The 26,148-nt window shown below is 34.6% G+C and overlaps 2 protein-coding genes across 2 annotated transcripts in view; both read right to left on the reverse strand.

Moving 5' to 3' along the window:
• Positions 1-3,351: 3,351 nt before the first annotated feature.
• LOC110038313 (BTB/POZ domain-containing protein At2g13690) lies at positions 3,352-12,104 on the reverse strand. Its single transcript, XM_020743113.1, has 2 exons — positions 11,128-12,104; positions 3,352-4,862 (listed from the first exon to the last, which is right to left on the reverse strand). The coding sequence occupies exons 1-2, from the start codon at positions 11,836-11,838 to the stop codon at positions 3,936-3,938; spliced, it is 1,638 nt and encodes a 545-aa protein (XP_020598772.1). The 5' UTR covers positions 11,839-12,104; the 3' UTR covers positions 3,352-3,935.
• Positions 12,105-13,867: 1,763 nt separating this feature from the next.
• The window catches only part of LOC110029250 (phosphatidylinositol 4-kinase beta 1-like), a 43,362-nt gene continuing 31,081 nt past the window's right edge, over positions 13,868-26,148 (reverse strand). Inside the window, exons 11-16 of the mRNA XM_020731454.1 lie at positions 25,652-25,705; positions 19,371-19,514; positions 19,149-19,202; positions 18,937-19,011; positions 14,672-14,755; positions 13,868-14,576 (exon numbers count right to left, since the gene is read on the reverse strand). Of these exons, the coding sequence (XP_020587113.1) occupies positions 14,475-14,576; positions 14,672-14,755; positions 18,937-19,011; positions 19,149-19,202; positions 19,371-19,514; positions 25,652-25,705 (513 nt within the window). The 3' untranslated portion in view covers positions 13,868-14,474. The remainder of the gene's footprint in view (positions 14,577-14,671; positions 14,756-18,936; positions 19,012-19,148; positions 19,203-19,370; positions 19,515-25,651; positions 25,706-26,148) is intronic.

The following is a 26,148-nucleotide window of genomic DNA, read 5'->3' on the forward strand; positions in this document are numbered from 1 at the left end:
GTGGTACTTGGAATTAATCTTAAAGCTATGAGATGAGTCCATGTAAAAGAACCAACACCATAACACTTAGTTTTTAAACTCTTAATTGTAAATTTGTAAATAATTCACTTTTAATAACATCAGTTTATTTACAAGTCTTAGAGTGAACTTTAGTTGTTTCTAATTTTCATCTAGTTTGTTTTCCCTATCCAACAACCATTATAAGAGAAATTTCCCTCTTGAAAAAGATTTTATTTAGAGCCATAGAGTAACTTGCACATCTTTCTTATCCTTAAAATACTTAGAAATTTTCTCAACTCTACACTTTACAATTTTTATTTCTATTTTATTCTTATGAAAATTTTAATGCTTTATACAATTTTAAGAGATTTAGAATATTCGATACTCACTGTTAGTTTTAATTTTGGCACAATATTGAAGTTAATCTATACCCTCTTCAACCCATATTTCATTAATGAATCTCCTCATAAACATAAAAGGATTAAAATTATAGAGAACATAAATCAAAAGCTTCTAATCTTTTTTATTCTGACAAATTGCAATAATTTTATTATTTCTACTTATATTTTTGTGGTAGCTACAAGATCATCAATCACAATCCGAAGGTGAAAAGAACCCAACTTCTTAGCTTCTTTACACATACTAGGGTTGTTGGAGATTCATTTCTATTATATTCATATGATGTTCTTTTTACATTTCACAATAACCTCCTTCATCATGATAATCAAAGAAAGAGTGAGGTAGATAGAAAAAATAGAAAAAAAAATGAAAATAATAAGAAGGATGGTGGATGGGTATGCTAACCTTTGTGTTGTGGTTTGAGCGTAAAAGTCTAGAAAACCTTTAAAATACTTATTCAACGTCATCAATCACAATCCAAAGATGAATAGAACCCAACTTCTTAGTTTCTTTACACATATATGATGTTCTATTTACCTCTCACAAAACCTCCTTCATCATGATAATCAAAGGAAGAGTGAGGAAGGTAAAAAAAAGAAAGAAAGAAAGAAACAAAGAAAATATGAATATAATAAGAAGGATGGTGGATGGGTATCCATATGGTAATCTTTGTGATGTGGTTTGGGAGTAAAAGTCTAAATAAAAGCTTTAAAATACTTTTTCCTTACCACTCTAAAAGAAAATTTACCCATGACCAAAGAATTAAAATTTTAAAATATATAATAGAGTTCCCAAGGGAATTTATTCTCTTTATATAATTACATCTTAGAGAATACCTAAAAAAACTCTCAATTAAATAAAAAATTCTTATCTTTTATCATGCATTATGGATTCATCAAAAGTGGATTAATCATCTCAAAAAGGGTACCTCATGTCCCAAAGCCATACCATGCCAAGAGATCAAGACTGAATTATTGTATCTTTATATATGGCGGCCAATCAATGAATAAGAGCTTACTAGATGGCATCAAGGAAACAAATAGATGGCTAAAAATTATTGGTAGGATAGGTAAGGAATTCTAAGTGGGTGGACATAACCCAGTAAAAATTTATTGGATTTAACATTCCTGGTTACCAAACTTTAAATCTAATTAAGTATAGAAGTAGTCGACCCAACATGACCAAGAACTCCTTATCAACAATCAATGCATTCCATCATCCATGTTAACTCAGTGGGTTTTAAGCTAAAGAAAAAGACACCTAGAAACATATGACGTTGTCTAGGTAGAATGAGGTATATAAAAAAAATATGATATTAATCATTTAAAACATTGTGTTAGTACTAGTGTGTTCCGTGAATGTGTCACATTGTATGACCTCAAATAAGTAAAAAATGTGTAAGTAGCGCTACACTGGTATTTGGTTGTAGTGTTAAATAAGCAAGAATTTATACATTGTGAATAGATATGGGCAAATAAATTAGTTCATAAAACTAACACTTAGAGAGAAAATTAGAACATTTGTACTCTCACAGTTAAATTAATAGAAATAGTAGATATTGGGGTTCTTATGAAGATAAATATCTTATACATTCAAGAAATTAAATGAGTTGGGCAAAAAACAGAAGAAGATTGATAGTGTTGGTTTTAAAATTTGATATTTAGGCAGAAGTAATACTAAAAATGTTCTAGGTGTAATTATAGAAAATATTTTAAAAAATAATAGTGAAACTTATAAAATTGAAGATAGAATTATAGCCTAATAAATTTGTTGATACTAATATTCTTAATATGATAAGTGGTTATGCTTCCAAAGAAGGTTTAAATATATGCTCAAAAAAAAAATTTGTAATGATACAAGAATTGATGTAAATAATATCTCTTGAAGAAAGAAGTTTGATTAGAGGAAATTTAAATAGACATGTTAGTAGAATGATAGATAATTTTAGTACTATTTATAGTATCCATGATTTCAGAGTGACTAATAAATATGATAAGAATTATAATAAAATTTGTTTTAGCTTATGATTATATTTAAGAAAAGAGGCGAGCATATTATTACTTGTAATAATAAATCAAATAAAACACAAATGGAATGTTCCTTAGAAGAAAAATGGATTATTGAAAAGAAAGATTGTAAGGTCATTCCAACTAAAAATTTAAGTACCCAAAATCGATTATTAGTTTTAAATTTTAAGACGAAGAGTTTGGAAAAAAAAAATATAATAAAATATTATCATAGAATAAGATGGAACACTTAAATGACACAAATAAAATTATTTTATGTGTAAAAGCCAAAATAAGATTTAAGATATTCAAATATCAATGGACTCTTTCTCTACTTATTAAGCATCTTTTTAGTTTTTCAAATAATATTCTTTAAAGCTAATTTATCAAATGATGGCCAAATAATTAATATAGCTATCAAGCTTAGAATAAAATATGAACACAAATGACACCAATTTGTTCACAAAAATACCAAATTTAACTCAATACAACATGGCTACAACAAACCCCAAAAAGACAAATTAGCATATGATTAAGTGATGAAGATCACAAAGAAGCAAAAACATGAGCATATTTATTACAAACATTAGAAAGAAAGGGAAAAAAAAAAAATTAGGAATCAGCTTGCACATAATGCATGTAATGTCATCTTCTTTCTCATGTCCCAATCTCCAAGATTTGCTCCAATGGTTGCCTTGAAAATTTCATCTAAAAATGCTAACTTAAAATATTAACTTAAAATAATCAATGTGTTGATAATCTATAAAATAAATGAAATCAATCATAATCTACATAACAATTCATCATGATTGTTACTTTAAAAAGATTTTATGGCATTCACAAATAGACAGGCTAATCAACAAACTAATTAAAATACATCCTAATTCACATATCAAAATAGGTTTAATTCTAGATGAGTTCATCAGCAAAAGAAATATTAGTTAGCCATAAGATGAAAGCCGCGAAATTATATGAATAATCTCATAAGCGAGTCATCCAAAGTTACTTGTACAATGTAGTCAGCTTAAAGAGCAGTCACAAGCATCCGAGCCACCAAGGCTGATGTCTAACCCAAAATACAAGCGGAAAATCCTTATTCATCTGATTCGGAGTAAGCCTATGGGCATCTGCCCAAAATGCAGTTTCTCCCAATTGGAATTGAGTTGCTTAAAAGTTTAGTCCCACCCAAAGTAATTGGCACGCAATGCTGGGCCATGAAAGCAGATTCAGATTTGTAAGCAATATCATGTCCAGCTTCTCATCAAAAGACCAAACGCAGTACTGTAAACAACTCACAGCTAAAAACATGGAGCTCGCAGCCATAGTTTCAATAAGAAAACACTCATCTACGTCATTTTGGCTGTATACTGTCGTCCCATTCTTCCATTCAGAACATTGGGTGAAGCTCAAACCCTAAATATGGAATCTCAAGGCACCGGACAACAGAGATGACTATTTGATTGATCCACTTTCCTACCCTAACAACAAAGACTACCTACCAAGGCATTATTAGATGGGACACAGTTGGAACTAGCTGTGTGTCTCTACACCTCTAACAAATGATCTTCGCCACCAAACCTGGAAGGCTTTGCTCAGATTAGGGCACTCCCTACCCTGTGTGCCAAAGAACTGGAACCATTCTACGAAGAGGGTCTGCTGCTGCTTCAGAGGAAGTGTGAGGATAGCCTGGCCCAGACCTTCCTCCAACATCCTCATGTCAAGCCCCTTTGGACACCTCTGTATCCACCCAAAGTCCAGGAGCAACGGCCTGAACCATCTACAAAGCACGGAGTGCCTCGCATCTCCACAGCACTGAACCTTTCCCCTTCCCATTGCCATGAACACACTTGCAGAGATCCTGCTTAGTTCATACCTTATCATAGGTGATGTTCTCTGATGAAGCCTGGCCAGCTCATCTTGTGCCCCCCACAGGCAGACAAAATTCACAGCCATCTGTTTCTCTATTAGAATGTCGAGCAACCAGTTGAGGTTTTCAACTTGTTTGGAGACTCGCTCGACTGGTGGCCTCTGTTCTTTCGTAATTGCTATCCCTGGCTCGGTGGGGACAGAACTCGAGGCTTCTTTAAAAAGCTCCACCAGTGAGTTCATGCAGGTACAGCATATGCTGTACAGGCTATCCTTGTTAAGACCAGCAAGCTCTTTTGAATAAACAGAGCTCTTGGACAAAAGACCATTCACTAAAGCCTGCAGCTCCTTCCTCGCATTACCATTAGTACCATTAGCCACGGATTTTATCAGCTGGACAGCTAGTTCTTCAGAGCCACTAGGACCTTCTGAGTGTAACCTTGCCAGAACTTCTTCAGTTATAGATGCATCAAACTTGAAGCTTGAGAACAAACTTTTCAACTTCTCCTCCTCATGCTCGCTCCATGGAACCGCCTCTAAGTATTTCAAGCAGGACCTCGTACCTCTGTCGAACATGATTGAGGCTGATACCTACAGCAAGGCTTTCAAGCTTAGGATACAAAATACAGAACAACTAATAGGAAAGGTAAATTATTCAAGCACTTTTAAGAAGGCTTTAATCTCTCTTGGATAGCTTCATCATATTTGAAGAGCATGTGGCTATTGCAAAGAAAACTGAATGAAGTACTGCAGGGTCAACAAATCAAAAAAGAATACTAGTGAAAAGCAGATACGAGTCATGAACCTCAATTCGCTTCTAATCAATAAAATTTCAGAAAAAAATGTTACATTCAGAGGTCATTTATTTTCCCTATTGCATGCATAAAAAGAAGGTGGCTGCAGGAATCATCACATAAAGCAGAGATGATGTTCAACCACCAGCATAAAAATCAAAATATGTAGCCCAAATTATAAACTACCAACCAAGAACAAGCCCACAAATCAACTAAACATGACGCAATTTCTCCTATCAAGTACTGCGACAGGCAAGTCCAGATATAACATGGGCAAACATGACTGAAAATCGAAGTCGTACATATTTTAATATAGTGATTTTTCCTCTTCTCGAACAAATTAAGGCCAAAAGACACCTTTTTCTCAGCTTAACTCGGAAGACCCAAAATATATCAGTTGCAATTCATTTGATTAAGAAGATTTATTAAGAAGATTTTGCTGGTTTACCGTCACTAACATATGAATCTACCAGCTCCCAAATGCTAAATTTTAAGAGTATACCATCCCATCTTACAAACTCTAAGAAAGAAATTATCCTAATTAGTTGATTTTAACCTCTAGAGAATGGCATGCTATATTTCTCAAAATCTAACCACCATCAACTTCATTTTGAGAAGGATACGGTCGAATTATCAAAGATCATACTCAATGCATTCGTAAAATAGAACTGGGTTGGCTAGGTCAACTTAAGTATTCAGGCTTGAAACTAATCCTAATTCCAGAATTGACAAGGCCCAGTCAATTTTGTTTGGCATGCCCGAGTTCATGTCAAGGGGCTAAAGCTGGGGGTTAGTTATCGATTCCAATGCTAAATTATTGTAATTAAAGTTGATCTACATACTAAAATAAGATATAGGTTAGGATTGCATTTCATTAAGCTTACAATTTAGCACAGTACAACAACAACAAACCTTTATCTCACCAAGTGAGGAGAGCTACATGAATCCTTTTTCTCCATTGCGTCCTATTGAGTGTCATATTTTCATTTAATTCTAATAAATTAAGATCATTTTTTTATACAATATGCCCTAGTTTTTCTAGGTCTACCTCGGCGTTTCTTAACATAAGTTGAATCTAAAACATCTACTCTCCTAACTGGATCATCTACTAGTCGACGTTTAAAGTGACCAAACCATCTAAGGCGACTCTCTTTAATTTTGTTTGCCACTGGAGCTACACCAACCCTATCACGGATATATTCATTTTGCATTTTATCTCTAAGTGTAAAGCCATTCATCCACCTAACCTAAGCATTTTCATCCCAACTTAACTTAGTTTATGCTTCTCTTTTAAAGGCCAACATTCATCGCCATAGAACACTGCATGTCTCACCACTATCTTATAAAATTTTCCTTTCAGTCTAAGCGATACTTTTCTATCACACAATAGGCCCGAAGCATTCCTCCACTTCAACCAACCAACATGAATTCTACTAATAACATCCCCATCTATATCACCATCATTTTGAACAATAGACCCGATATACCTAATGCATTCACACATTTTAATAATTTTATCATCGATAGTTACAACTCTGTCACTAAAACAACTACTACTAAATTAAATTCCAAGTATTCAATTTTAGTTCTACTCAAACGAAGGCCTTTAGAATCCAATATAAATCTCCATAATTCAAGTTTTTCCTGAGCCTTTTCTCTAGCCTTATCCACGAGAGGATATCATCAGTGAAAAACATACAACAAAGTACATCCTCCTGTAAATGTCCAATATGAGCATCCACAACTAATGCAAAAAGATATGGGTTTAAAGCCGATTCCTGATGTAATACAACTGAAATAGGAAAATATTTGGTCAATCTTCCTTCTATTCGAACATAAGTACAACTGTAGCAAACATATCTTTAATGACTAGAATATAAGTCATATCAAGACATTTCTTCTCTAGAACTCTCCAAAAGATATCACTTGAAACCTTATCGTAAGCTTTTTATAAATCAATAAAAATCATATGTAAATCATCTTTATTCTTTCTTAACTTTTCCATCAAACCTCTCAATAAATGTATAGCTTCCACAGTAGACCTGCCTAACATCAATCCAAATTGATTATGAGAAATCTTTAACCTATGTTCAATTACCCTCTCCCATAATTTTAAAGTATGACACATCAACTTAATTCTTCTATAATTTGCACGCTCTTTTGCATCCTCTTTATTCTTAAAAATGGGGACAAAAATACTCTTCATCCACTTCTCAGACATCTTCTTAATTTTTAAAATAATATTAAAAAGTTTAGTAAGCCAAGAAACTCCAAAATCTCCTATGTATCTTCACACTTCAATTGAGATATCATCAGGTCGTACAGACTTTCCACTATTGGTTTTCTTTAAAGCTTCCTCAACTTTTTTTTTACTAATGCAATTGCAAAAATGAAATATTTTAAATATTTTATTACTATTAATGATATTAAGATCATTAATGTCGATCGTATTTTTAGAAACTTCATTAAAAAGTTTATCAAAATAACTCACCCACCTATGTTGAATATCTTTTTTAAAAAATATTTTTTGATTTTCATCTTCAATACACTTTACTTGAGTTAAATCTTTACTTTTCTTTTTCTCTGTTTGACAAGTTCATATATATAATTTTCACCCCCTTTAATGTCTAATCTATTATAAAGATCACTAAAAATAGAATTTTTAGCATCACTGATTATTCTCTTAGACTTCCTGTGTGTCATTTATATTTTTTTCGGTTCTCTAAGCTTTTACATTTAAACTAATTTTTATAACATAACTTCTTATATTTTATCTTTTCTTGCACATTATTATTCCACTACAAATTATTCTTACTCAGAAAATTTTTCTTTTGATTCTCCAAGTACATCTTTTGCTACTTGTTTTAATAATGTTTATTACTTTATCACTCATAAATTTATTTCTTTATGAACATCCCAAACCTTGAAATCTTGAAGTTTACTCATAAAAATAATTTTATTTGTATCTTCTGAGCGCCCTCATCTAATTCTAGGAGTAAAAATCGTATAATCATATATTTAGAGTGACATACGAGTAAAAATTCCCTTTTAGAAATGACTCAAATCCCATACTTTTCAAAAAAGTGTGCTGAATTTGTACATTTCAGCAATCATGAATCAGTGGTAGCTAAAATAACAGCTCTATCTCTAATGAACATTAAGTTTCACAAAAGGCACTTAGGGGCTGTTGGTAGAAGGAATTCAGTAGGATTTGGTAATGGATTTACTAAATCCAGCCAAATGACAAAATGAAGGAGTTCCATGGATTTAAGAATTTTCGGATTTAGTGATACCAATTTTGCCTTCAATTCAGTTAAAATCTCAATTTATTAAATCCACCAAAGGGGTGGATTTACAGATTTAGGGATTTACTAAATCCTATTAACGTTAAATCCTACTTGCAGCTAAACAACCCCTTATTATGACAAACTTAACAGTTTCACTTCCACGAACAAACTGCAATGCATAGCGGATGAAATAAGCATATAAATCATCCCATGAATTTGATCCGGTCCAATGTATCATATTTATCAATATTAATAGGTTGTCTCCCCTTAATCTTCCTGCAGTTATATAGCAATACTGTACCATGACATAACGCTGTTCTAGCAAAAGACAATTGGAAAGCAGACATAAGGTAAAAGGTAAAACCATGGAGAAACAAATGCCTTGGCATCAATAACAAAATTTTTAGTATAAATCATTCAAGAACTTTAAGAATAAAGTAGCTTAGAATTATATGCAATGTATTACCGCTCAAAGGCCGTTGAAGGATAGACATACAAGATTCTAGTGCAAAGTAGTTCCACTATGACCGAAGAAAAAAAAAAAAAAAGCTTTTTTAAAAGCAAGTCAGAGACGCAAGGAAATTCACTGCAGGGTAAGGCTAGCAGGACAGTTCCCTGCTAAATAATTTGCTCACGAATTAGATTTGAACCGATTTCTATAACTAAAAAATCCTTCTTAAAAGAATAAAAATATTCCACATCATGCTGCAATTGAGGCTTTGAATATGCTGAGGTATGCTGTAAGGGGTGGAAGCTTTCTGCAGTTGCATAATAAGTTTGCGCCAATTGGATTTAGTTTTGGAAGAAAAGGTAGGCATAAGAAGTAGAATTGAAATTGGTCATCATGCACGAGAAATAAGCAATGCAATAGCAGCAGAATAGTCACTAAAATTGATCTCTCCTTGAAATGTTATAAATCCTTACATTGAGTTGGTATAAGACCAATGATAGATGACAATGACTCACAAGGCATGAAAAATATATACAATCACACCTCTTTTAAAAGAAAAAATCAACTTTCACGTTGAATCCACCGATTTAACCACCTTTCACGGTTCAATCATCATGAAACTTGTCAGTTCATTTACATTTTATGTGGTCTAGCATATCAACTTTTTTTGAAGTTGAAAGAAGCTAAAATAGTTTAGCTAAATTCAAAATTGAAGAAAGGGCCTCAAGGAAAATGACAAATCATCCCTTCATGTTCGTAAGGATGTCTCATAGTTCCACAGAAACAAACAAAACAAGGATCACACGCATGCTACAATCACATTAATGAGAACCAACAACAAGCGTGGGTATATCTTGCAATTGTTGAAAATTTTCATGTTATTACAAAACCATAAGGAAATTTATAATACATTGTCATAACAAAATATTTCCCATGTACAGAATAAGGGATAGTGCTTCATCTATCAGCAATTTCTAACAGGAACCGTCAATAGTCTTAATAATGTGTCCCTGAATGTTGTCACCAACTTAATAATAAAGGGCACGGAATAGCAAGCAATGCAACATTGCAAAGTAAATCCGAATGCTCAATGCCTACAAATATTCCTTTATGCAGCTAGTTCAATATTTCAATCATCCTTTATGACAACAAAGAAAATTTTAAAAAGTGTTTTCTGATGTTCAGTGTAAACAAAACATCATCATCATCATCATCACCATCATGCCAACTATTAGCGGTCACTGTTGATTCTCCTCCATCCAATCTTCTTAGGTGATATATGAGATGTTAACGCTATTTTGCCACTAGTTCATTCATTTTTTTGAACAAATTCTATTGTATTCAATGAGATGCATAGTTTTTCATAAATGTCATACAATATAACAAAATGTAAAGGGGAAAGGAACAAAAACCAATCAATCAACCAGTCAAGCAATCTTTCCGCCCATACCTTACCATTCTATAAACCCTTTCTAATACTGGCAAGCCAAACATATTCTACAAAATAAAATTGGGAGATTTATTAGGTGTGAAAAACAAGAAAATATTATGTTGGGTAAATCAGGCATGCAATTGACAGCATGGATCGCGTCATGGCATCAGACGCACGATGTGCGATCCATGACATGTTCTAATAACAGACGAAATATTTTCTCGTGAAAAAAACGGACGTACCTGCATATGCGGATTACAGGAGTATAGCGGTGCCCTAAGTACGAGAAAATTTTGCGTACGTCTTACGTACGCAGCGCTGCGTGCGTCAGGGAGATTATTCAAAGGGTATTGAGAGATTATATCCGCGTTATACCCCCTGTAACCTACAAATATATGAAAACAGATGCGTGGAGCTTACTAGAAGGTACAAGTATGTTACAGGGGGTATAACGCGGATATAACCCCCCAATACCCTCTGAATAACCTCCCTGACGTAGCGTACGTCTTACGTACACAAATTTTCTCCATAAGTACAGAGGTGTGTACTTCAATTTGTTTAGGTAAGCGGGGAGCACAGAATGTGCAGTCGCTGCTTGTCTAAAAATTGGAGCACACAACTGAGTACATGAGTATTCCAATACTCCATACATCCCCCTCCGTTGTCCACATCTAATAATTTCTCGCAAAATTGAGATACACCTCCAATATTGCTATCAGTCATGCGCATAGTCATATCATATATACAATATTGGGTAGAAACTAATTTTGAACTACTGAAAATCAAATTCTATCTTTTTACAATTTGGATCCTCATCGCACTATCCCCTAAACGGCTGAACCCTATAGATATAGATATATATATATATAACAAGAAGAAGGAGGATTCTCACCTCGAGCACATCGATTACTCGTGACACGCCCGCTTTCATGAGCCAATTCATCTCGTCCCTATCGTACATCATTTCGATTGTCTCCCTGAAAACGTCCAAATCCTCCACTCCTTCGATCTCGATCTCCCAACAATCATTGAGAGTATCGGACACTTTCGGGCGGGATTTCAAAACCGTAGTTGCAAAATACGAGCTACTAGCGCAGAGAACCCCTGAATCCATCTCCATCACCAGCCGCCTGCCGTTCCTGCCAGTCAATTTGAGCTTCAAATCCAAGCCCTTCTCCTGGTCGCACACACCAGAATCCGCCTCCATCGAGGGGCATGTAAAATCTCCTCCGGACGGCAGCGGATATGGGATCTCCTGCTCTTCGATGGCTACAAAGGAACCGGCCCTTTCAGGAAGGGGGACAAGCGGGACATCGGAATCGATGGGAGATACCCGTCCGGGGGAGAGAATCCGGCGGGGGTCTATGATGCCTCGGCCAAGCTTGCTGCTCGGGGAAGGAGAACTATGTAAGGAGTTAGCAGTGGAAATGAACTTAGGAGCCGACAAATTTGCCGCGTCAGGCTGCTTACAAGGATTGCGAGGCAAAGGGCGGCAATCCGGGCTGTGGGGGGCTGCGAAGGAGCAGCACCACGCGGCACGGAAACCAGAGCTCCTCCAGCCGGAAGAAGCAGTGGAGCGGCGGTTGCCGCCGGGATGGAGCATTGGAAAGTGGCGCAAGTGAGGTGGGGTTTAGGGTTAGGTTGGTTGGAGTTTTACCGGACGCAGTTGGGGGTTTGGAGACGTAAGGACCACGTCGCTTCCTCGGTTTTGCAGACTCAAAGCTTGGATTCTTGCTTCCCTCTCGCTCCTCCTCCCTTTCACCTTTATTTGTTCCCAGGAATCTCGTCGGTGTTCAGCTGCGTTGGGACTGTGCAATCAGAGACAGAGACGGAAGGCAGTGTGCGTGGGTGTGTGTGTGAGAGAGTGAGAGAGAGAGTGAGAGAGAGAGAGAGAGAGAGAGATTCTTTATATATATTTACATTTTTAATATTTATTATAAATTTTCTCATAAAATATGTATTTTATTTTTAAAAAAAAATAATATATTTTTTTGTGATGTTAAATATTTGAGTGATACATAAGTATTTAAATATTAGATATGGAAATAGATAAGAATTGTGGTGTGTATGTAAAAACCTCTAATTGGATTTTTTTTTCTTAAAAAAAAATATATCTTTTGTATGGGGTTGATATAAAATTGTATAATAAAGCAACTATCATAAAGGTCAATTTGTGTTAAATATTAAAAATCTTCTTAAGAGACTGAAATCACCACTAAATTTCTCTCCCCATCTAATTTTGGACCGATCAATTTTTTTTTTATCATTAACATATTTAAATTATTAAAATGCACGTTAAACCAATAACAATAATAAAAAAAAAAGCACAAAAATTTCATTGCTACGAGCAATGGTATGATAGTAATTTAACCCAATTTAAATGGCAATGAGCTGCGTGCAATTGGTTTCTTTTCATTGATTAAACATCATTAATTAAATCAAAAATTGTCATAATATTTTGTTTTTTTAATTATGCGATGTAAGCTCATTTATTTATTTATTTTATTAAAATTAGCAATTAATTCTAAGATAAACAAATTTTTATTTTTTATTATTAAATTTTATAATTTAGGTCATAATTAATATTATTAATTAGAAATTTATAAATATATATACATAACCAATCAATTTTAATCATATAATCACATCATTGAGACATTCCAATATATCAAAATGAATCGAACACACTAAATACGAGTATAGCACACAATAACCTATTATTACCTTTTCTGTCTTCAAATTCCCTTCCTTAATTTACTTATATTAATTTCTTGAGCTTGTTATGTAGCCAAAACTACAACAATGACTAGTAAATTCATACTTCATAATTTGGGTAGCTAAAATATATAAAATTTGAAAGAAAAGACTTAGCAAATCATTAGATAATGCTAAGATTTCATCGTTATCAAATTAATAGCGAGACACACATGTGCCATAGGATGGACCCTTGAAGCTAACAACGACCTTGGTGTCTAATCTCAAAGATCATGGCTGAATCAAATGCAGTTAATGAATCGGCCTACTCTCATCAAGAAATCATTTCTAGAACAAAATATACACTTGTGATTTTACATCTGGTGTTTTGCTTCATAGTTCTCATCATCTTTAGCTAATAGTATGTTTTTAGTGACGGTCTGTACTCACCAACAGAACTAATTCAACGTTATTGAGCAGTTGGCAAGCTCGAACAATTTTCTGCAACAGATAGATATAGCATTGTAATATGATTGGAAAATCAGTCCAAAATGTTCAAGAAACTAAGCGGTTTGATAACAATAATAGCTAATAAATGATCCCAAAAAACACTGCATTAATAGCCAGGTTTATGCAAATGGATGTGAACAAAAAAGAGGAAAAGGTGGAATAATGAGATGAAAGAGCTTATGGAGAAAATAAAGAAGAGATGATACAAGGGGAGGAAGGAGATTGATGGTAAAAACTAAATTACACCATGTACAAACAAAAGCATTCCAATGCATCATTTATACACAATCCGTAAATGCAATCAATGCTGACATCAAAACTGGATGCCACGAGGAAAACTACCTAGAGAAAAAAATTGAAGACCTGAGAAAATTGTCAAGGAACCAATAGCAAGCCAGAAATGTCAACAAGCGCAGATTGGAAGCAGCTTTAGCAATCTTCCAATTCTCAAGCCACTCAAATAGAATCTAGATACCAATCATCTGTACATATATTCTTTTTCTTTTCTTTTTTTTTTAATAATTTTTTCAAGCACCCAAATCTTCAGCTGGCTGCTTACACGATGCTCACTGAAAAGGTAAATCTTTGATGAAAGTGAAGCTGCTCCAGTTTCATCCTGTGCCTGAGCGTTTTCCAACAACCTCTGCTGTACAAATAACAAATTCGGATGCAGGCATAAACCCATTGAATTCATGCAGCTAACATCTACTATCCACGGAGGCATAGCAAAGCAGGTCAAAGTCACAAAAGAGGTAAGAACCTAACTGTCTCATTCATGATCTGATCTCCACATAATTTCAGCTATCATCTGCAAAAGCTCAAACTTGATCAAACCCGAAGAGCAGGCAGAGCATTTAACCATCACCGCGACCTGAAACCTTGAGGTCCAAAGCTAACAAAACTGTCACCTGATAAAGGAACTAACCAAAATGTGCTACAAAACTTGCGAACTAACATTCTTCGCCAGATATCCCCAGTACTGAATGGAAACTAGCAAAATTGAAGGTAGATTAATACCACGAAAACAAAACACCATCATAAAATTCCATTGAGCACCCGCTGATAATAATCATACTGCCTGGTCCGCCAGGCATCTAAGCTGCTACTGATCAAGGAAAGCACCAAAGATACACATTGCTGTTCAAAATAGTAACAGAACGCACTGAGGCTTAAATAGTAAATCTAACAAATTATTTAAAAATAAACAATAGAAATGAAAAAAATGGACGAACCTCCTCCGTTAGGCTTAAATGAAATCGTTTCCTAAGATTTTGTATTGTCCGAGGACCCCCTTTGAAACAGGGAAAGCCAGAATCCTGAAAACAATCAGTTGATAAACAGAATTTATCTGTTTTTTTTCCTTGCGATGAAATATTATGCACAGGGACACTACAACAAGTTGTGCAATATTTAGAGTGTCCATGTTAGAGTTGAGAGATTGTGATGCAAAATTGATAGTGGTCATGTAAGCATGGTTTAGTGGCGTGTCCGAGTCGAGCATCTCTTTCTTTGGGTTTTCTATAATTCGTTAAACTAGGTGTGCGCATAAATCAGTTCAATACAAAATATAAAACAAAACGATCTATAGTCAATGAATTTGATTAGTAATATTTTTTAGATTCAATTTCATTACATAAAAAAAATAGTTTTCACCAGTTCAATTTTGTTCATTTTTTAAATAATGGTAAAACAAACTGATCGAAAAAGTTGAATTATTTTTATGGGTCCTGAACCATGCAATTCACTCCACAATCCAGAAGACACGTTTCTGAACTTGAATCCTGTAATATAATTCATCATGATTACAGGTTTGTGATTGGATTCAATTAAGTCCAGTAAGAAGACATCAAGAATTTGGAAACAAAAACTCTAATTGATTTTACTTTTCAAATATGGTCTGTACAGCATAGGTTGAGATTGATTGGGCGTGATCAAATCAGGTAAAAAAAAAATTAAAAGCATAATTCATCATGCATTTTATTCCGACATTATTTTGTTAAATAACAAACTAATTGCATAATTGATAAATTATGAGACAAATAAATTTTATAGTCCTTTGAAATGGAATGTGTTTCATCTTGTGGACTCCTTTTGAATGCAATGGTATGTGGACCAACGAAGATGGAGCAGACATGAATGTGAGTAATTCAAAGATGATGTTTGCTAATTATGAGGTAGTTATAATCTTCCTGAATAGGTGTGTTCCATGACATTTGTTGTAGGATTTGACTTATCCATCTGTAGTACAGCCCTTGGTAACTTTCAAACTTATTTTGAATGAAAGTAAATATCAGCAGATCATATTGACTATTATGCATGTTAGTATAGCATATGTTTTTCTTAATTTATATTGCTGCTTCGGTATTCTTGTCATTAATAACACTCGTTTTGTTATATTCATCACATGCTGATATACTGATGGATAATGCTCATTGATAAATGAAGTGCATTTTCATTTTTAAAATACGCATGGTAAATATACAATTATTTTGATGCTTGATGTATCATTGGTAGTGACCTTTAGACATATTTTCCAGGCTAATATTTAGAATGACGAATCTATGAAAAGTCATGTTGACTCATTATTACAATATCATTTACTGGCATTGTCATCACCATTAGTATGCCGCTAAAAACTCTACTACATGTTAATGGTTATTGTTTAATAATTGCTAGTTTCAAGCATGACTTTAACTTTTATTTGAAACAAATTTGAAACAACTGATTAAATTGATAACCTGTTCACATATGAACTTTGGCTTTCTTTCAAGTTGAGCCAATTTCTATGATGGTTATTTTATCTCAACATTCAGTACAAAACAAACTCACTAGAGGTCCCCCCCCCCCTTTCCCTTCATTTTTGGCAAGAATATTGGCACTGATTTAAAAAAAAAAGCTTAAAATTTTCACAAGAAAATTGAATCAGCTAAATTTCAATCTCAAATCTCCCCTTACCCATTCCAAAGAGTCGAGCTAAATAACAACTAAAAATCTCATATATAATAAGTCATCGTAGCTATTAATTATTATGTTGATCATCTAGTGTCCATGCTTAAATGATGTAGGATTAAAATCGTATTTTGATTTTCCAAATTATTAAGATTTAATTAAAATATAATAGATAATCAGAACCGCTAATTATATTATACTTCAATAGTATATATTTTAACTGCTTATAAATTTTCATATAGTTTAGTTTTCAGTGACCAAAAGTATAAACAAAACCAAGGCTGAACCATCAGAACCATCCAAACTATAATTTTACAATGGGACAAAAACCAAACTAAAATTATTAACCTCGGATAGTTATGCCATCTTCTTAAGCATATCATATGATACATTCATTTTCATATATGCTGTAGCAAGTTACCTATTTGGTTAGTTCTTGCTAACTCACTCATAATGACCGTGCTTTCAGGTTATTAACAGTGCAATCTTGAGTAAGGACTCTTTAGATTCATACCTCTTGCACTTGGGAAGTTGATTAATGCTAGAAAGTTATTGAGGTAATAATTAACCTGGTTTCTTATTGAATAAAGGCCTATAATAGTTAGGCATCGTAAGCATTTTGGCTTTTTGTTTGATAAGCTGCAAGATCTTAATGAATTAAGATGTTCTTATTGGATTTTGGTGGACACAAATATTATTGTGGACAGGCTACTAAATGTTAGATTAATTGCAAATGGGCATTCACTCTCGTTTGCCAGGATATGTTCAAAACCCTCCAACCTATCAGGAGAGCATTGACAATATCTACCTATTAAAATGCCAATTTATCTGCCTCTAAAAGTGCTCAATTGTGAGAAAGTAGACAATTAAATCGGTTACTTTATTTTATATGTGCCCCTTCAGCAATGCAAAAAGTTTACTTAATTAGTACAATTTATCATGCTCGAAAAATAAATAAGCACACATATACATGTGGACTCAACTAATATTGCAAATCTCTCTCACATAGATACCAACATAATAGTTTCACCCCTCCCTACAGATATTACAAATATAAGCTTGATTTTAAAAATTGAATTGGCTAGTTGACTGACTTACGTTTCCAATCAGTCCAATCCAATCTGAAAATTATTTTCGCATAAAATTAGCCATAATCTGTCAGATCCAAAAGTATGACAACTCGTTGAACCAATATCATTTTTAACATGATCATAAAATTGAACTGAGAACTCACTGAGCAAATTCCATTTTTAATGAATAGCCTGGTTTTAATCTTGGTCAAATTATGGCCTTATAATGTTTGATAAAATAAATTAAAACAAAGAATTCAACTAGAAAAATTTATTCAATCTATATACCCTAATTTATGCTCCCAAACTCTGAAGACCTTCACAAGCTGACCGTTGCAACTCATAAGCTTGAATGCTTGATGTGTTGACAATACACCAACGACCTTCACTGCAATTAGCACTTCAAAAAAACAATGGTAACCCCTTTAAGCAATCGAACCCTTCACATGTAGCAACATTGTCTGCCCCTCCCTTTCATATCCTTGAAGACCATTCTCCCTCTCTCTCTCAAACCCACACTCACTTGCATATCCCGATGGCCCATCTGCCGCATGTTCTAGTAAGTTCACCCCTCTCCAATTATATGTTTTTGAAATTTTAAATTGAATATAATTGTTCTTTGAAGTTGAATATCTCATAAATATAAGAAAAAGATTTTATTGAATTTATGTTTTCAATTGCATTCCAATCCAGTGGTAGTTCTACAAATATCTTTACAAGCATTTGTAAAAAGTTATAAAAATAAATAGAGAAAAATAAAAACTAATCAAAATATCGTGCCCCAAATATTTGATTTAAAAGCATATTCAAACTATTCAATGGTAAAGTGCCATCATTTAAAAATTTGTATGTTAAATTGGTAAAAATATCCTTATTACATTAATATTTCATTATTTGAGTCATATTGAAATATTTTTAAACATTTATTACGTCATCCAGTGCAACCTTAGTTAAATCTTTGAACTTTTAATATTTCCTTCTGGTTCAATGTCTATTCTAATTTTTACAATCTTGAATATGAGTCAATAAATAAATCACCACCAGAGTGCCTAGAATAATATAAGCTTGGAAGCATGAAATGATAGACGTGACATTGTATACCTTAAAGTTACTATTCTTAAGCTAGTAGACCAGTTTAGCTAAGCAATTACTAAACAACATAAAACATTGCAAAAAATCCATCATGAACTAATCGATCAAGATAGAAAAATTTATGTCCATTAAAATATCAAAATAATTCAATGTTCGAGGACAAAATTGAACAATAAAAGATGAAAGATACACAATGAAGGATCCTGTTTATGAATGAGTTAATTCTATGGCACATAGGGTAGATGATCGATAAAGTAATGAATTAGCATCTATAGAAAACCAAAATAAGGTTGCATCAAGTACATTTTTTCCATAAAAAAGCTATGGTAAAAGTAAAAAAGGAACATAAGAAGAATGCCAGGTTACTAGGAAGCCGACTTTATTACCTGTAGCATTTCAACAATGAGTATTATTTGTTCTGCATGCTTCCGGCAAGTAAGAAAGCCTTGTATGCAGAGCACCTAAAAGCATCAAATCTAGAATGAAACAATGCCTAAAACAAGGCTTGAGGTAAAGCCAAAAAGGCCATCTATACACCAACCGTAAGTTTCAAAATCCAAAAAGATATTAAAAAAAGGAGAAAATAGTAAATTCTCACTTTGAAGTAATCAAAGAATTCACTCGGATTCCCTTCAGCATCAGAATCCATTACCTGGCAGCAATGCCATAATGTAAAACGAGCTGAATAAATGATTATTAAATGAATAAATAAATAAAAGCTAACTATTTAGGAATATTAACACCACATATCTAATAGAGATTTTGGCAGTAGTTCAAGCAACAATAGTACCACAATTTCCTAGAGTACAAAATGTCTGACCTCGAGAAGCTCACGAGTTAATTTAAAGGGAGCGCTCTCAAAGTTTACACCTCCAGGGGAATTAGATAGCATAAAACCAAAATCAATATGAATGATATGACCTTCTTCATCAATCAGCAAGTTTCCATTATGACGATCCTTCACCTAAATAATTGAAATAGAGGCCACAATCATTACATAAATACAGCATAATAAAGGAAAAAAAATGATGTTAGAAATATAAAGAACATTAAAAATAAAAATAATCAAAAGTAAATATAAAGCAAATAATTAGCACAGGAATTGCAAATAGAAAAAAAGTGAAGTTAATCATTTTTTTATTATTCATGCTAAAAAATGCAAAACGAACAGAACAGCACCACAAGATTGACAAGGATATCATTTACCACAACTGATAGCAAAAAAAAAAAAAAAAACAGCAACCTCTATATAAAGCTGAAGTATTAAAATAAATAAACAGGAAGTATGAAAACTGCAATGCCGGCATTGCATTAAACCGTTCCGACTATAAGCAATACATGCACATTAGGATGGCAAAATGAAAATCAATCAAAGGCATTAGATGCCATAAAATAATTTCAAAATACGGAAAGGAGATAATGGATTGAGTAGTGTTAGAATAGAACCAAAATAATTCTTATTAATATAAAAGGGGGTATATAAACCCATTTCAGAATCCACCAGTAAGAAAAGAAATGAAAACAAAATATAGTAGAAAAAAAGAATGTGATAATAAATAAATCAAAGCTAATAGCTCAAAATAATAACAGGAGTTAATAATGGCTAGTATTAATCATAATATTCTAATACTCCCCCTCAAGTTAAAGCATAGATGTCAGTCATGTTCAACTAAGATTTGAAGTCATCGAATAGTGGCCGAGAAAGATATTTGTGAGAAGATCCACCAGCTGCTGACCACTAGATGATACAATTGGAGCACAAATTTCTCCGGATTCAAGATTTTTCTTAATGAAGTGTCGGTCAACCTCAACAAGCTTGGTGCGATCATGCTGGACTAGGTTGTGAGCAATGCTAATGATGACCTTATTATTACTAAACAACTGTAAAGATACAAAGACTGAAATACTTAGTTCGTGAAGTATGAAGCGTAACCAAAATGCTTCAAAGATTTCCAAAGACATGAATCAAAATTCAGCTTCAATACTGCTTCAGGAAACCACTGATTACTTTTTGTTTTTCACGTGACAAGATTTCCCAATACAAATAACCAGTACCCTGAGATAGAACACCGATCATAGACGTACCCGACCCAATCAGCGTCTGTGTAAACTGCAATAGAACGAGAGTTGTGACTCGAAAAAAAAACAAATTTGAGCCCGACGTGCTTTTGAAATAGTTGAGAATTTGGTTGACAACTTGGAGATAGTACTCATAGGGATGATGCATGAATTAACTTACTATACCAACTACGTGACATATGTCGGGGTGTGTATGAGCGAGGTAGATGGGTTTCCTCACAAGATGTTGGTACTGAGTAGTATTTACAGGAACATAGTTGGGAACATTAGAAAATTTTTTATTGGGATCCACCAGATCATACACTGGTTTGCACAGGAGAATGTTGTTCTCTATCAAAAGGTCAATCATAAATTTGCACTGAGACAGGTAAATGACCCAAGATGGCCGAGCATCATTCATGCCTAAGTAGTACCGAAGAGATTCCAAGCCTTTCATTTAAAATAAAGTAGACCTTTCAGAGACTTTAATGTTGGTAGATCATTACTTGTATGTACAATATCTTTGACATAAATGATAAGGATTACAATCTGGCCACTGGAGGAATGTCGGAAGAATATAGTGTGATCCAATTGAGCCTGAGTAAACCCATAGCCCGCCACCACCATTGTAAACTTGTCGAACCAGACTCGTGGTAATTGCTTCAATCCATAGAAAATTTTTCGCAGCCTACATACTTGCAATGAGAGGTAGTGCAGTCAAAGCCTAGAGGAAGTGGCATGTATACCTCCTCCGTAAGATCATCATTCAGGAACACATTTTTGACATCTAGCTGGAATAAGAGCCAATCCAAATTCACTGCAAAGGATAATAGGACCAAAATGGTGTTTAATTTAGTAAATGGAGCAAACGACTCCTCATAGTCAACTCCGTAAATCTGTGAGTACCCTTTCACGACCAATAATGTCGTGTTACGTTCAAAGAATCCATCTGGCTCAAGATTGATGCTTAAAATCCATCGGCATCCAACTGTTTTTTTATCTCAAGGAAGATCAACGATGTCCCAAGTATGGTTTTGCCGAAGGGCATTCATCTCCTCCATTAAAGCAATTTTTCCGGTTGGCTCTGCTAGTGCAACATGAATATTATATGGAAGCTAATGATCAATTAGGGCAGTAGCAAATGCTCTGTAGATCGACAATAAACTGCGGAAATAAATATAGTTTGTCATGGGATTGACAGAGCATGCTTGATTGCGTATCTTACTAAAGGAACTCACTTCCTCATTTGGAGTAGTAGTGCTGGGGATGTCGCCCGAAGGGGATTCAGGGTCTTACAAAAAGGTAGCAAGCTCCAGCATAGGTGCATCGGGATGAGTGAATCGAGTGTAGACGTGGAGAGTGGGAGGAGAAGATGGTGGAACTAAAAGGACAGAGGGCTGCTCGGTGGTAGGAGAAGTGGGGGAACATCCATAAGAGTAGAATAAGGAACAATGTCCAAGAACTCTAGCTCTCCTTCACTGGTAGTCGAGTTAGGAAAATGGGGAACACTTTAAGAAAATGAGACATAAACACTCGTATAAAATTTATTTATAATAGAAACAAGGCTTCCATAGTCTTTTTGAGTGGAAGAGTATCCGAGGAAGACACATTTTATAGATTTGAGATCAAGTTTATTCCGAGTTGGGGATCTGTTCAGAACAAAGGCTGTACACCAAAAAATTTTAGGATCTAAAATGGAGAAGAAGACCCAATTGGTAGGAAAACATGACCTCAAGATGGCTAAAGGGGTTCAAAAGTTGTGAATTTTTTCAGGAACTTTATTGATGAGATAGGTGGCGGTAAATATGACATCATTCCAAAAATAATTTGGGACAAAAAGAAACATAATGAAGCAAACAACGTCGAGGAGATGCCGATTTTTACTCTCGGCTGCCACATTTTGTTGAGAAGTGTCCGCACAAGAGTTATGATGGAGGATGCCTTAACTTATCAAAAATTCACATAATATAGAGTTAAAAAATTTACAACCATTGTCTGTCTGAAGAACTTGAATTGAGTCATAATGAAGATGTGGAAGTTTTTGAAGGTGACCGTAGGTTCATATTTGTTTTTTAAAATATACGTTATTCGAGTATTGTTATCAATCAAAGTAAGGAATCACCGTTTATTAGCATAGCTGAGAGAGCGAAAGAACCCCCATAAGTCACTGTGAATAAGTGAAAAGGAAGCGAAAGGCGTATAAGTGTAGGATGGATAAGAAACACGATGAAGTTAAGCTGACATGTCTCACATTTGAAGTTTGAAGTATTTTTATTAGTAAACATCAACACATACAATTATTTTAGATATTGGAAACTAGAATGACCTAAAAGACAGTGCAATAACATAATAGAACATTCAGTGTAATGAGATAAACTGCAACTACAAGGTGGAGAGTCCTTGTTCTCCGTGCTTTTCTCATGGAAGATATAGAGTCCGACTACCCGTTTAGCAGTCCCAATCATTTTCACCTAACAAGGCTCCTAAATGACAAACATGAAGAGAAAAATGAACAATGCAATCAATGTCATATATCAACTTACTGAAAGACAACGTTACACTTCAGCAGAGTTACATGTAGTACTTATTCCAAAATTAGACCTTTTAAAACAACAAACTCTTTACCAACAATAGAATTGTGGGAGCAGTCACCAATTTTAAAGTATCTTTCCCTGAGCATAGATAGTATGTCGAGAAGGAATGAGAGCATCTAATAATGTGGTCCACGACACCTGAATCAATAGACCATGGATTAGAAGAGTCAAAAGAAATAAGTGTCATATGATTGATACCTTAACGAATTTGGAAGATTGACGAGCAAAAAAAGAGTTGACTATATCCAAATAACTTGATTAAGTGCTCCATTTTACTCTCAAGAGAATTGGAGGATTCCGTAATGTTCCGGGTAGGGGACGGTTGTACCATGATGGATTCAAATGTCGTAGTGAGACCCTTGACAGAGGAGGATTTGATTAAAGGTTTGTATGCAGGTCTCCTGTGGAGCTTCCAACACTTGTCACGAGTGTGGTTGGGTTTGTGACAGTTAACACAGGTAGGGTGACAGGCCTGGAGTGACATGGAAGAGGGTTGAGCACTATCAGGGACCAATACGGACGCTTCGATAGAAAGAGTGAAAGCACCAAGCATGACAAGTATTCGACTCTTTTCATGACGAATCTCAGTGAAAGTAGAGCGAGCAGAATGAAGAGGATCCCAACCAAGAATACAGCCCCGGACTTCGTCAAGATCTTTATTGAGGCCTGCCCGAAATTAAAACATGCAATACCTTTCTACAATTTTCTAGAAGAGAGAAAGGTTGGCCGAAGAGTCCCTAGTGTGGTCATAGTACAGGTCACATCCATCCATAATGCAACTAGATCATTGAAGTACTAGGTTGGGTTACGGTCTTCGATCCCTATTCTGCTCTCAAATTTTCTTAAACACCTCATAGAGTTGGCCGAAATTCCCAACAACCAAGTATCATAGGTCGTCGTCCAGAAGACACTGACGAAAGGAAGGAACATGTATGATCGGCCAATCAAAGTCTCCATGGAGTTAATCAGCCACGTCATAAACATGAAATTCTCTACTTCCCAAGCTCCATATGTCGGGCCAGTCTTAAGAGGTTCAGGAATCATACCAGTGAAGTGACCTAATTTCCCAAGTCTATTAATGACTAACGACACATCCTGGGAAAATTGGAGAAAGTTGTCGTTTAGTTTAAGAGTTGTGATCAATAAATTCCTGTTGTTTTGCGGTCCTCTAGTCGCAGAGGGATGGATGTTGGAGTCGATCTTCCAGTGGAATCAAGAACACCATCTGATGTTGGCTCAGTGTTGTGGGACTCCACCATAATTCCGATTGAACCAAAGGAGATGTTTGGTTGTTGAGACATCGGAGGATTCCGGTTGCCGGAGGGGAGAGATACAGCCTCAAGAAGGGGTTACAGCAACCCTGGAGAGAGACCTGACTGGCAGACAAATAGTCCAGTGGATGGGAAGGAATCCTGGCCAACTGAAACAAGCTTTTGGATCGCTGGAAATGAATTTTGGCCGGCTGGAAGGGGAGACAGAAAGAGCTCCGACGAATCTGGAGGGAGACTAGGATGTTAGGAAGGGCTCTGACGGCTGGGAGGTGGCCTGACAATCAGGACAGAAGTTCTGAAGGGGCATCCAATTGTCTGGAAGGAGAAACGACACTTGGAAGGGCCTGCTGGCGACAATTAGAGACCCAACGACAGCTAGGTTAGGACCATGACTCTGATATCATGTTAGAATAGAACCAGAGAATCATTCTTATTGATACAAGCGGGGGGTCCACCAGTAAGGAAAGAAATAAAAACATGATATAGTAGAAAAAAAGGAAAATAATAATAAAGAAATCAAAGCTAATAACACAGAATAATAATATGAATTAATAACGGCTAGTAATAGCCATTAATATTTTAATAAGTAGAATCATTACTAATAGAGAATGTGGATAGCCAATATTCAACCTAACATAATGATGATTTTATGCCATAGTCAGCAGTGAAGTGAATATGGAGCATATTATGAAGAACACATCTAAAAAAGAAAACCACTAACCTAACATAAAACACCTCAGAAAAGTATAGACAAAGAAAAGCCTAGAATGAAGAAAACCACCTAAAAGCATGGTGCAAATGCTATGATTGAGTGCTACATAAGTAAGTTAATGTCGTAGCATACACCTACACCTAGTAAGAACAATTTCCTTGTAATATAGTAAGAACTACTTTCGTAAAGGTGATAGACAAAGAAAAGCCTAGAATGAAGAAACCACCTAAAAGCATGGTCCAAATGCTATTATGGAGTGCTAAACTAAGTTGATGTCTTAGCATACACCTACACTTAGTAAGACAAGCTCCTTAAAATATAGTAAGAACTATTTCCCTGAAGGTGTATAGTTCTGCATGTTTACATCCCCTACACCATTTAGTAAAATTATTCATCAAAATAATGCATTCAAATATAGCTTTTCAACAATCTAAGTACCAACACAATTGAGTTCACATTAACATACCTGTAGAAGATAACATAAAATGGAATATCCAGCCATGCTCTCAACAAAATTTCTCTACAAAAACCAATAGATATGAATATCAAGAAAGAATTTCTATTAACATGAAAACTTATGAATGAAAATAAAAATAAACAAGAAAGTTTGATCAGGATAATTATAGCATAGTAAAAAAAAAGTCATCATACATAAAATTTCATAAGTTGATCACAAAATTTTTGATAAATCTCGATCACAAAATCTTTTAATTAATCAATCATCAAAAAAAAAAAAAAACTGGACAAGATTCATCATTTAACATCAAACATGTATAAATTAGTCAGCTTCACTAATTTCTTGTCCATTGATATATTCCTCATCAAAATAATCGATACTCCAACTTTTGAATAAGCAATTAACAGACAAATATAGTCACATATACTTGCTATCCAACCCACTTAGTTTTATTACCTGTTTGCCAATCCAAAATTTTTGAAGGGGGGGGGGTGGGGGGGGGGAGT

This window comes from Phalaenopsis equestris, unplaced genomic scaffold (genome assembly GCF_001263595.1).
Source record: "Phalaenopsis equestris unplaced genomic scaffold, ASM126359v1 Scaffold000002, whole genome shotgun sequence".
NCBI lineage: Eukaryota > Viridiplantae > Streptophyta > Magnoliopsida > Asparagales > Orchidaceae > Phalaenopsis > Phalaenopsis equestris.

Excerpts from the sequence above, each read along its gene's own strand:
- LOC110038313 (XM_020743113.1), bottom strand. The coding sequence starts at position 11,838 with ATGCTCCATCCCGGCGGCAACCGCCGCTCCACTGCTTCTTCCGGCTGG. Across the intron at positions 4,863-11,127 it reads GAGTAATCGATGTGCTCGAG|GTATCAGCCTCAATCATGTT; the intron begins GTGAGAATCCTC and ends GCCTTGCTGTAG.